This window comes from Sander lucioperca, chromosome 19 (genome assembly GCF_008315115.2).
Source record: "Sander lucioperca isolate FBNREF2018 chromosome 19, SLUC_FBN_1.2, whole genome shotgun sequence".
Taxonomy (NCBI): Eukaryota; Metazoa; Chordata; class Actinopteri; order Perciformes; family Percidae; genus Sander; species Sander lucioperca.
The window spans coordinates 11,966,701-11,979,143 of record NC_050191.1 but is presented as its reverse complement, the minus strand read 5'-3'; the positions used below and the strand labels follow the sequence as shown (position 1 = coordinate 11,979,143).

Below are 12,443 nucleotides of genomic sequence, written 5' to 3'. Positions count from 1 at the left end.
CACTGAATCTCAAAATATGTGTATCGTGTCTGTGTTCAGATTTCATTGAGTTTTGAACTTAGGAGTACAATGCTTGATGCAAAGTGCCGCAATCAATAAAAAAATGGAATTATCGATGCTGCCACGCCCCCATTTCTCGTCCAGTCGGCTTGCCAAGCGGAAAAAAAACATAGAAGAAAACACGTGTAGCCTGCTCGAGGTAGTCCGTTTCCTGATTGATTCTACCACCACTACAGAGGAGGCGCTAATGAGCTAGATTACTACACACACAGTAGCAGAAGAGGACCAGCTACACACAACGGAGGATACATCGATCGCACTCAGCTTGAGCGAAGCGCTGAGTCGGTTCATTGTCCCGGTTCAGTGACACTACTCGGGTTAATTAACCGGCTCTTCGGTCAGTTCGTCAACACACGTGGTGAAGTGCTGCGAGTCAGTCAACCACCTCTAATTTAGCTAGAGCCAGTCAAAGGATAGCATGGCAACTGCAGATGCAGGAGACCCATCGACAGAACTTGAACCCCCTCCTCTTTCACTGAAGTCGCCAGTGTGGAAGTATTTTGGATTTCCAGTGAGTTATATTGACAGTTTGCAAGCTCTGCTATGTGCATGTACCATATTCTTCCACTGGCAGCACGACTAACATGGCAGTTAATGTGTGGTATATGTTGAACTGTTTGGGAATAGTTTGTTAAGACACTTAATTGTTCAGAGAAGACAATGGACATGGCTGTTTTATTGTTTTTTGTTTGTTTTGTTGTGAACTTCAATGTCATCTTCTGTGAAGAAGACTGCAGTTACAAAAGAGAAACTAGATGGCAGGTTATAGATATAAGTTATTGTTACATTATGTTAATAAATGTTTTAAATTTGACAAATGTAGTGTGGTACATTGCAAACAAAGGTCAGGTATTCTATTGCATAAAAGTCTAGTCTAAAAATGGCATGGCAACCTGTGCTTTAAAAAAAAATGAATGTAAAAATCGAGAATTGAACCGTGACTTTAGAATCGAAATGTAATTGAATCGAGGATTTGGAGAATCGTGACACCCCTAGTTTTAAAGTACCTTAATTGCCTTCATGAGTTGTGTGTCACAGCCACGGCGGCTGCTTGATCAGCGTGCCAAACTACAATAACTATCGTTTAAGAACACCAGCATCCACTACACACACAATGTTTACCTCATGTTTCTCGCTTTGCACCTACTGCTGTAGGCCAAAGAATAGACAGGTTAAGAATACTCTCAATGGAGACAGGCTGCTAGAGCATTGCTGTGATGGTAAATATGATCCTTGTTAAACAATTAGCCTTACTGGCAATACCAGGCTATATGTGGTTCAGGTTTTGCTCCTGTGTGTGCCATCAACCCCACCATTTATCTTTACTTTGTGAGCATTTGGCACCAAAGCACTCCTGGAAAAATGGGCATCACACTGGGGCAATGTCCCGCCTGGCAACCCACCCTGTGAGTCATCTGATTTCGGCTCAACCAATAATTCCGCCTCACACCAGAGAAAGCAGCATGATATGTCACAGAGAACCTATATAGGTGGCACACTGATTTATTCATCTGCATCATTATCAACATCTGCATACAGATGGTTATGTAAAGCAATTACTGTGGTCTAAAAGAGTGGTCAGTCATGCATCAGGTGAAAATTGTTGCTCTTGTTGCCATGGTATATATAGAGATGAGAAAACTTACGTGGTCGTTGTATCATAAAAGAGATAATGGTGTTCCATAACCTGCAAAACGGTCAGTATCCGTGTCAGGTTAAAACCTTGACATAAACATATTCTGGTACAACCTCTAAATACAATTATGAACCTGAAAATGAGCATAATATGAGCACTTTAACCTGTGTTCACAGTCAAACTGAAACGATTAATTTACTTGTCTATATATATATATATATATATATACATATATACATACATACATACATACATACATACATACATACATACATACATACGTCACCTTGGGCTGTAGAAAAACATGAAGGGCATTTTTCATCATTTTCTGACATTTTATAGGCTAAATGATGAGTAGATGAATACAGATCTACAGAACTACATTGGCCGCTTTATTGGCACCAAAGTTCTGAGGTGTATTGCCAGTCAGTTGAATGTAATGATTTCCAGATGTATTTGTGGGTGCTTATATGTGCAACTTGTTGCAGAGTTGTCAAACGTGCTTCTTACAGCAAACTCCACAGAGTGCATGAAGCATTCAGTCAACAGGTTCCGTTACTGTTTGGCTAAAGAATGGGTGAGATGCTGGATGTAAGTAAGTTTGTACAATTCTCGATTCCAGATGGTGTTTTAATCAGCTCAGAAACAGCTGCACTTACACTGTCAGACTTCTCTAAAATAACAGGAAGGACACAAACAGGCAAATAACAGCATGGTACAACAGTGGCCAGCTGAAGGGCATCTGAATGCACAGCTCATTCAGCCTTGAAAGGAGGCGGGCTACAGCAACACGAGACCATGCTGGGTACCATTCCTTTCAGCTAATGCCAAGATCAGACTAAAGTGGTCATGTGAAAAATCTAAACCAAATCATCTGAATCTCACAGCACCAAAGCATTGTTGCTGACTAAGTTTACCCTTTTTAAATGCGTACTTCCAGCAGGGTGATGTCTCTGGATGCTTCCAGGAATATTATGGTGACTTTTGTTAAAAATCTGCAGTAAATGTGTGATACTATCAAGTCAGCATTAATTCCTAAATTAAAGAGCGTATACAGCAATTTTAAATCACTTCCTTTAAAGGTCCCATGACATGGTGCTCTTTGGATGCTTTTATATAGACCTTAATCGTCCCCTAATACTGTATCTGAAGTCTCTTTCCCGAAATTCAGCCTTGGTGCAGAATTACAGCCACTAGAGCCAGTCCCACAATGAGCTTTCCTTAGTATGTGCCATTTCTGTGTCTGTAGCTATTGAGGAGGAGAGAGGGGGGGGCAAGGTGGAGGGTGGGGGTGTGGCCCTGACCAACTTTGCTCATTTGAAAGCCATGATGTCTCTCTCTCATGGGCGGGCCAAATTCTCTGGGCAGGCAAAGCAGAGAAAGGGGAGGTAACCTTCCTCCTTATGACCTCATAAGGAGCAGATTCCAGATCGGCCCATCTGAGCTTTCATTTTCTCAAAGGCAGAGCAGGATACCCAGGGCTCGGTTTACACCTATCGCCATTTCTAAAAATCTAATGTTAAAAAAATCTCAAAGTGACATTTTCATGCCATGGGACCTTTAATAATTCAGGCCGCTTAGGAAGCAAAGCAGTGAATGAGGAGATAATTGGCAGGTGTGCCTCACGAAGTGGCCACTGAGTCTAAATTAAATAAATCTTACACACCAATAGCACAAGTCTGACATGTCACAGCAAGGCCATTATTTTCAATGTATGGAGATTTTGGATGATTTTTTACATTAAAATGTAACCTGTAGAAACCTAGTTAACTGCAACTTGATTCATTTTGCGCTGCCTCTTGCAAACTATTCTTCTATTGCAAATGTCTATTTTCAGATTCTTGTTAGCGTTGGATGTCAAGCTTTAATTAGCTGTATGTTTTAGTAGGACATCAATTCATTGTCAGATTTATTAGTTTTTATGCTTTGTTTTAAGAGTTTTTCACCCATTTCTGCTCGCTAGTTCAGAAATGAAACTCCCTTGCAATGTTTTTCTGTGGGTTTTTCAGCAGTCAGAATTTGGGCTACTGTCAGGTTTAACAGTTATTTTATGGTTCCTCTCCCATTAGTGTCATTTGGATTTTCCAGCTGCCAATATGTATTTTAATGTTGTCTTTATCACTTGAGCATGAGAGTGTGCACCCAGTCACATAGTGCCAGCTTTTTCAGCTCCTCACTGCTGTGTGTGTCACTCTCAAATTTACCCTTGCTAAAAATAACAAGGTGGGATAGAGGTGGTGGTGAACTGTCTACAATGATTGTCTTCGGTACAGAATTTTAATGGGGAGTTGCTGCTGATTCAGAATCTGTAAGGGTTTTATCCAGCCCCTCTGTGTTTTGGTGCCGTTATAAAACATCCTGAGTTAAATTAAACATGCTTAGAAATAATCTGGATAAAGTTGCTTTCCACTCCAATTAGCAAAGCCAGCCAGCCTGCCAGTGATGCCTTTTTTTTTTGGAGACTTCAGAACTACATTTTCTGTCCACATAGTGTGTAGCTGCAGTTGAGAAAGATTGCAGTTCTCATTCAAGATTTGAATTTGATTCAAGATCTAGACCACATACTGTATGTGGTTTAAAAAAAAGTAAGAAGGTTTTTACCAATTACAGTAGCAGTTTTTGACTGATGCTACAAGCAGCTTGTTTTACAAGACGTGGGTGTGAAGCACTGGAAACCAAATACAATTTGGTGAAACTGACCAATATTTCATTAAAAACAGTCACTATTGGGCTTGATAGGCATAGTGTAGTCATAATAATCTGTCCCAGAAAAAAGAAATGGTTATTTCATTAGCAATGCTGTCCCGGGATGTTAAACCTTTTTTCTGTTTTTTATAAATTTCAATTTATTAATGATTTTATTCCTCCTCCCATCCAGATCTGCACCAATATATTCCGGACTCTTCCACCAAGCGACAACCCTGATTTTGACCCAGAGGAGGATGAACCCACTCTAGAGGCTTCCTGGCCTCACGTTCAAGTAAGGATCCGATACAGCCTGTCTGTCCTTAACATCCTTTACATTACATTGTGTGTTGTTGTAGTTACAAATTGCAAGGTATTTCTATTAATTATTTTTTTCCCTTTTCCTTCCAGCTGGTCTATGAGTTTCTCCTACGCTTTCTAGAGAATCCAGACTTCCAGCCCAGCATTGCAAAGCGCCACATTGATCAGAAATTTGTTCTGCAGGTAGGAGTCTATTTTGAAAACATTTAGCATGACTTTTCATGATGATTGTGTAAATGTATCAATAGGTTCACAGTTAACCTACTTTATTAAACTAATTCAAAGTTGTCAGTTACAGGCATTGATCTAGATGTCTTGTAGGTCTGTAGATAATTAGTGTCATAATTATATGTTCAAAGAGAAAACTAGCTGGCTGTTGAGCTAACCGTGTTGTGACAGCTCTAGGGCTGCAACTACAGATTATTTCCATTATCTATTAATCTCCAGATTATTTCCTGAATGAACTGATTAATTGTTTGGAATGAAAAATGTCAGAGTTTAGCATAACATCTTCAAATGTCTTTTTTTCGTCCAACCAAGAGTCCTAAACCCAAAGATAATATGTTTACTATCATAAAAGGGTAAGGAAACCAGAAAATACTCACATTTAAGAAGCTGCTAACTTTGAGTTTTTGCCATTTTGTTTGGGAAATTACCTAAACTATTGATTGATTAATCGCCGCAGCCTTTGGCAGCTGCCATTGGCTGTTACAGATGGTCACTTTGTTACGTGTTTTGGGACTTAAAGTATGATTAGTTGGATGAGTCTAACCATTAATAAGCTGTAGCTCAGCTACATCTGCCCTTGCTCAGTACCCACCTACTGCAGGAATGCTTCACTTCTCATGTGAAGCTGCAGAGCCAAGCAGCAGCTAACGGGGGACCACGGGGCCAGGAATGTTGGCCGGGCCACATCCGAGGTGCCTGGACCAACTTTCCATGATGTTAGTGTGTGTCGTGGGGGAACTTTAAATAGCGGCCTGTTGCCTACTCACTCTAGGTTAAGAAAAGGAGGACTGTGATTGGAGCAAAGGGAACAAGGTGGTTGAGGTTTAGGTGGCTATAAAGCCATGGAAAGACGGCCCTTGGTTTGATTAACTCAGTTATCATAATACACACAGTGTAGGAAAAGGTATTCAAATATATAAAATAACATTAAGGTCCATTTCTCACAAAATGATTTTGCTTTTAATCTGCTAAACAGGCTTCACGTAGTACAGATGAACCTGAGGTTTAAACATGAGCTTGTCCAGCAAATGTAAGATGGAGCCTGAGGTTTTATAAATAAATAGAAAACCGCTGGTTGCTTAAAAGTTATTATAGTCATTATTATTATTATTATTATTATTATTATTATTGGTAATACTTATACACATCCCTTTTTGTCACATGGTTGCACTTGTTGTCTCTGTCCGTTTGTAAAGTCTTAATCTCAATCATATTTGGTGGACAGAGAGGCTTTTAGTCAGGGAATTACTCATTTAATTTCAGTAATGACTTGGTTATTCTCACAGTAGATAATCTTTCTATCCTAACTATAAAATGAACTTCATGTTCATTTGTGTTCTCTTCCTAAATATTTCTAAGCAAACTGCCTTTATGATTGTGCCTTGTGTCTAACTACAGATACACGACACGTTGCAGAGTAATGATTGGTTTATATGGACCCACTGGGCTATTCTGGGGCAGGTACTGGTCAGGCTCCTGAGAAAACTCAAATCCCAGTGTGACCTATTGTGATTGAATATTGACGTTACCTCAGGCATACACAGCATGTCTGAATTATACTCTGCCGTCAAGTTCAATGTCAGTTTCCCATTTCGTCCTTATTGATCAACTTCATTTCAACTTCATTTCTTCTGTCTGGTCAGTAAGGATGCAAGTTTTACCGAAGAGCCCAGAGCCCTAGGCGATGTCTTTAAGTTGCATTTTCTGTCTAAATAATAGCTATTTAATCTTCAATAATGTAAAAAAAACACACTAGCAGCTGATCCCTTTGAGATGCTGTAGCCAGGAAATGTGGCATTTTTGCTTGATAAATAACAATGAATGAATTATCCAAATAGTTGGCAATTCATTTACTGTCAATCAACTAATTGTTTCAGCCCTAATGCTGATTTATCTTTTCAGGGTTATTTCTAGTCCTCTTCACTGATCGCCTAGATGTGGCAGATAACTAATTTCACAATAAGTAATTACCATAACCTTTAATATTTATTTAAAGTATTTTGAAGTATTTTAAATGGTACAAAGAGAAATTGTATTCATGTTCAACCAATTCATTCAAATGCTTAAGTGGTAACAAATTAATCACAGTATATAAATGCATAAAAATACAATTAGCAGTGTGAGAAGGCGTGAGGTAGACAGCCGCAGTACTGATGCTTTTTTTTTTCACAATTGAATATTCATTTTCAACTCCCAGATTTTTTTTTACAATTTGGATATTCATTAAAAGCCCTACTGTGGAGACATGATAAAAGATAGATATTATCAATTCACTAAAAACCCTTTTCAAATGAATCAGGAAAAAATGAAAACTGAAGTAGTGTGTGTTTGTCCTTTCAGCTTCTGGAGCTGTTCGACAGCGAGGACCCGAGGGAGAGGGACTTCCTGAAGACCATCCTGCATCGGATTTATGGAAAGTTCCTGGGGTTGCGTGCCTTCATCAGGAAGCAGATCAACAACATTTTCTTGCGGTGAGTGAAATGTTCAAAAGGCAACCAATGTGACAAGAAAACATATTTGATGTCCTATCATGTTGAGGGGGGTCTTTTTTTTGTTTCACAATTTTCTCTTCATGTCATTACATTATGTAGGCACATAAAGATTAATCCCAGCGTTCTAAAATGGAGAGGATAAATATTCTCAACAGCAGTGTGTTGATTCTTTACGGCTCCTGTTATGCGTGACAATGGGCTTTAGGTGATTGAAACGGGGTACTTGATGTCGTTTCCAACAGGCAATGTGGCAAACGGGTGCACCCACTTTGACCATCTGCCACTGAGAATAAAAATAGTGTCACAGTTGTCAGGCTCTGTCTGTACATACCATGGCTACACAGCAAAATGGAAATGGGTTACCAAACAGAGGAGGCGATTGATGTTTGGATCATTTAGTTGCATAAGAGCAGTCGCTTTAAGGTCTCCAGCTAAATATGTTTATTTTTTCCAAGTCATTCTTAGTCAGGTATTTAAATGGGAATTCTTATCAAATAAAGAACTTGCAGTCTATTGATAAAGAATAAACAAGTGATCCCTATTTCCTGTATAGGCTGTACTTTCGTGGAAGCCTAAACGCTGTTTTGGGTACAAGTCATAAAACTTCATATACAGGCTATAATAGAGTGTTTGGTCTGCCTATCATGGGACCGCAGTGACATTTTATTTCTAAAACCCAAATCGAGTGACGATATTTGAAAGGAACCGTATTGGGAGCAGCCTGAGTCAATTGTTCTGATCAGTGTGCTCTGTTGGGTTCATGTGATCAATAATTTCTGTTGCAGGTTCATCTATGAAACTGAGCACTTCAACGGCGTTGCTGAGCTGCTAGAAATCCTGGGGAGGTGAGTATTAATGCTTGGTCAATACTATCACCAATAATAGCCTCTGTGTTTAAATGCTGAGTCTCTAAACAAAACTTAGACTTCTTCATAACACGTTCAGTAGATGGTAAACACATTATGTTGTAAAATATTGGATTGCATTAGAAAAAGTTAAACTTTTAGCCACTGGCTTTGGGTACTTTCTAGGGGTATCACAATTTTCAATTTTAAATAAAAAATACATCGAAATGAGCTTTTGATTTCGAAACCAATTTCCCCCAGTATTTTTTTCTCTCTCTACCCCCTGTACTTCTGAAGAAAAAAAACTGACAGAGCATAGCTTACCACCTGGTAGCATGCAGCTAAAGACACAGGGTAGCGTTAGCTTACCTTTAGCCTGCAGGTTGACTTTTCCAGACACAATGGCCGCTGTCGGAGATAATAGAGAAACAACAGAACTGGAAAATCCTCCTGCTTCCCTGATGTCACCGGTGTGGCAACATTTTGCCTTCCTGTGAGTGAGTTATGTATACAAACAACAAAGGTAAAGCATGTGGGCTCCTACGGGACTCCATAGTGCATTCATGTGCACCTTGTTAAACGAATGGTGCATTCTATTGCACCTTGTAAACTCTGAGAAACTCAAACTGTTGTTGCAAAGTACCCTTCTGCCATCTAGTGGCTCTTATTGTGGCATTGCTGTCTCTGTTGGAAAAAAAACCCTGTTTAAATCGAAAATGTAATAGAATTGTGACATCAAAGGCCCTGAACACCCACACGGTTGTTTTCAGTTAATCTGGCTGATTGGACCTCTTCCCAGGACTGTGTGGGTGTGTAAAGACTGATTGATGACATCTTTCTGAGTCTCTTGTTAGCTTTGTTGCACCTCTTAGGGCAGGACAAATGACAGTGTTATCATTCGTATTGGTAGGAATGATTTGTGACCTAATAAATTCCCATCTAAGCTCCGGTCTACCTTCAACCTGAGCAGAGGTCTAATCAGCCAGAATAACTGAAACCCTTGTGTGGGTGTTCAGAGGCTTTAAAATTGAAAGTCAAATTGACTCGTGGATTTGGAGAATCTTGACACCCCTAGTACTTTCTGTCCTTTCTGTATATTTAGTAACACTTACTTTTTTTTGGAAGTTTTAATCACTCTCAGAGAAAGATGGATTTGAAAAACTGTAATCAGTATCCTAGAGACTAGGGCTGCTTGATTATGGAAAAAATAATAATCACGATTATTTTGATCAATATTGAAATCATGATTATTTAATACAATTACTCATTAACCTTTGGATATAATGGATAGTGTCCAGGGTATAATCTGTTAGTCCTTTATCTCACAGAAAGAGTCTTTGGATTGGAATAAAATCTGTTTTACTACTGTGAGTCGGTTCAGCTTTACAGATATCACACAACGTTACGCAGCTAATGAACAATTCCAGATACATAACACAATGTGCATCTCACATCACATTTTCACTCACTATGACCACTACTACTGTCATTACTAAACATTGTGCCAAAATATGAACAATAATGTCGCCGTCAGTGGGCTTGGAAAAATCCAGCACCTAGATGGTACCTTAGAATAACATTACGTGAAACAGGTGATTTAACGTCACTGCTCATTTTACACACAGTTTTACAACAAAACAAAATGCTGATGGAACATTACTATGTTTTTTCATGTTGGTTTTGAGCGGTATGCACCCCCATTAAGCTGGAAAAAGTATTAAACAGTAAGGGAATACAGCGTGTCGGGGGGGAATACAACGTCTACTGCAGCGGGGAGGCAAAGGCAGAAGGACCGCAGGGTTAGCTAATGTTATCTGTTCCCAGACAACAGAGTTGGTTTTGCCTTTTTTGCTCACCAAACGCTGCTGTGGCTGCCCTCCTTCTGCCATCTTTACTTGCGCTTAATATTTAAATTCCAGCGGATGATATGCACACGACTTGCCTCCCTGTGGTGTGGATGTGCGTGTTCCCGTGTCAGAACACAAGACAAAATAAGAGTGTTCTTGCAAAACAGAACATGGCAAAATAATCTTTTTTTCTGTACTATTTTGGTGATCGTTTGTAGCCAAAATCGAAATTCAAATTCAAATAATTGCACAGCCCTACTACAAACTTGGTCTTTATTCTGTCACAGCTTTACTGTAACAGTCCAGGTTGTGTGTTTGCCTTTTTGCACAGTAATCCATCTAACATCGTCCTGCTGTTTTTCTGTTTATAGTATCATCAATGGGTTTGCGTTGCCTCTGAAGGCAGAGCACAAGCAGTTCCTTATGAAGGTGCTCATCCCGTTACATACAGCTAAAGGACTGGCCCTTTTCCATGCACAGGTAGGAGAAACTGTCTTTTATATTAATTATATTATAGTTATAACTCATATTACTTTTGGCTGCATATCGTGTTACAATCTTGTTTTTATTATTGAGCTGCACAGAGCATATTTGAAATATTGGAGATGTATATAGCTGTTACTAAAGATTGTCTCTGCAGGATTAGACACTGCCATGCTGTAATCTCTGTACTATAGCACCTCCTGGTGGCTTGGAAGTGGAAATGCACGGGTTCAATGATTATTACTGTGTTTCAGTGTTGGGTGCATGGTGGGAATGTATAAGAATTATTATCGATCATAGGTTTTATTTCTAAATGCATATTAAACAAGATATATTTTTTCAGATGATGTTCTAAGCAGTATTTATCAGATGCAGTTTTTGGGAACAATGTGTACTTTTACTCTTTTTCTATTGTGTCTTTTTTTCAGCTGGCCTACTGTGTGGTCCAGTTCCTGGAGAAAGATCCTACACTCACTGAACCGGTACTGGTTATTTTTATCATTCCTCCCACAGAAAGCGCAAAACCTCGAGCACTAAATTAGTCAACACTGCAGATAAATGTGTAGTGGGTGCCAGCAACCACCCACTCAAACAGACTGTTGGAGGCTTGTTTTTTCAGACATTGGGGAGAAATTCTCATGAAATTCTCTATCTTCTCTGTGCAGGTGATCCGTGGGCTGCTGAAGTTTTGGCCTAAAACCTGCAGCCAAAAAGAGGTATTCTGCATGTCTGTATAATTACACTTTACACTTACCACAATTGTCAACCAGATTATACTTAGTGTTGCTTCGCGTTCTGCACCTCTGATCTATTTAGGTGATGTTCCTGGGTGAAATTGAGGAGATTCTAGATGTTATTGAGCCAACACAATTCAAGAAAATCCAGGAGCCGTTGTTCAAACAGATCTCTAAATGTGTTGCCAATCCACATTTTCAGGTACGTTATGACACTAACATACAAACAGTTACAGGGCTGTACCGAAAAGTTTAAAGCATTGACATTTGAATTCTGAATCATCATTCAAATGCTGCGCAGTTTTTATTTATGCATTTATTTGCTTTTCTATTCATTCTGTTTAAATCCAGTATTTCTGCACAGTTGCAGATAAAGATGAGGCACTAATATTATTAGTATTAAACTATTTGTAGAATTAGATCCCAGTGGTGGCTGCGTAAGATTGTTTCCGACTTGTGTGATCCAAACATTTATAATAACTCCAGAGCATTGTAAAGTCCAAAGGTCAAAATTGTTGAATATTCAAAATATTGAAAAATTAAGTAGCTGCTTCAATCCATATTTGTTGGCGTTTAGCCTTTCAAAAACATTTTTTTTTTTTACCGCTTGCTGCACACAAAGGGAGGCACACACCTGTATTAACGGGGCGGTCTAGCAGCACCATCAATTTTTATATAACCAAACCAAATTTTTTTTTTAGGGTCATTCGAACCTTCATTCGAAAGCCTTAATAGAAGTTTTGAATGTAAAAACAAAATGGCATGCGGTAGAGCCCTAGACAGTTCAAATCATTCTACAACCTTTGACAGGTGTTTCTGATATTTTGTCCACTCCATTTATATCAATCACGGTTGGCTAACAGAAATACCTCTCTGTATAGTACAGTTCAACATCACCACAAACTACATCCATTAAAATGATCAGAAAGAGGTTATTGTCATGACCTTTAAGGGACTCGGGCGCTTATTCAGACACAGCATGTGACATTGCCATGACATTTACGACTTGCTTGTCTGAAAGGGTTTTTTAGATAGATAGACAGACAGATGGGAAAATGGGAAATTAAAGTGTTACAGCAGCAAAATATCAGACACACAGCACACGTACAGAA

At 39.1% G+C, this 12,443-nt stretch overlaps 1 protein-coding gene across 2 annotated transcripts in view; it reads left to right on the top strand.

Moving 5' to 3' along the window:
- ppp2r5a (protein phosphatase 2, regulatory subunit B', alpha isoform) overlaps positions 1-12,443 on the top strand; it is a 43,296-nt gene that overhangs the window by 22,081 nt on the left and 8,772 nt on the right. The window contains exons 3-10 of one of the 2 annotated variants that reach the window (XM_031322526.2): positions 4,575-4,676; positions 4,793-4,885; positions 7,271-7,401; positions 8,208-8,267; positions 10,486-10,594; positions 11,029-11,079; positions 11,263-11,313; positions 11,414-11,533. In XM_031322526.2, the coding sequence (XP_031178386.1) occupies positions 4,575-4,676; positions 4,793-4,885; positions 7,271-7,401; positions 8,208-8,267; positions 10,486-10,594; positions 11,029-11,079; positions 11,263-11,313; positions 11,414-11,533 (717 nt within the window). Of the gene's footprint in view, positions 1-4,574; positions 4,677-4,792; positions 4,886-7,270; positions 7,402-8,207; positions 8,268-10,485; positions 10,595-11,025; positions 11,080-11,262; positions 11,314-11,413; positions 11,534-12,443 lie in introns of both variants that reach the window. The other variant, XM_031322524.2, reaches the window with a different exon arrangement.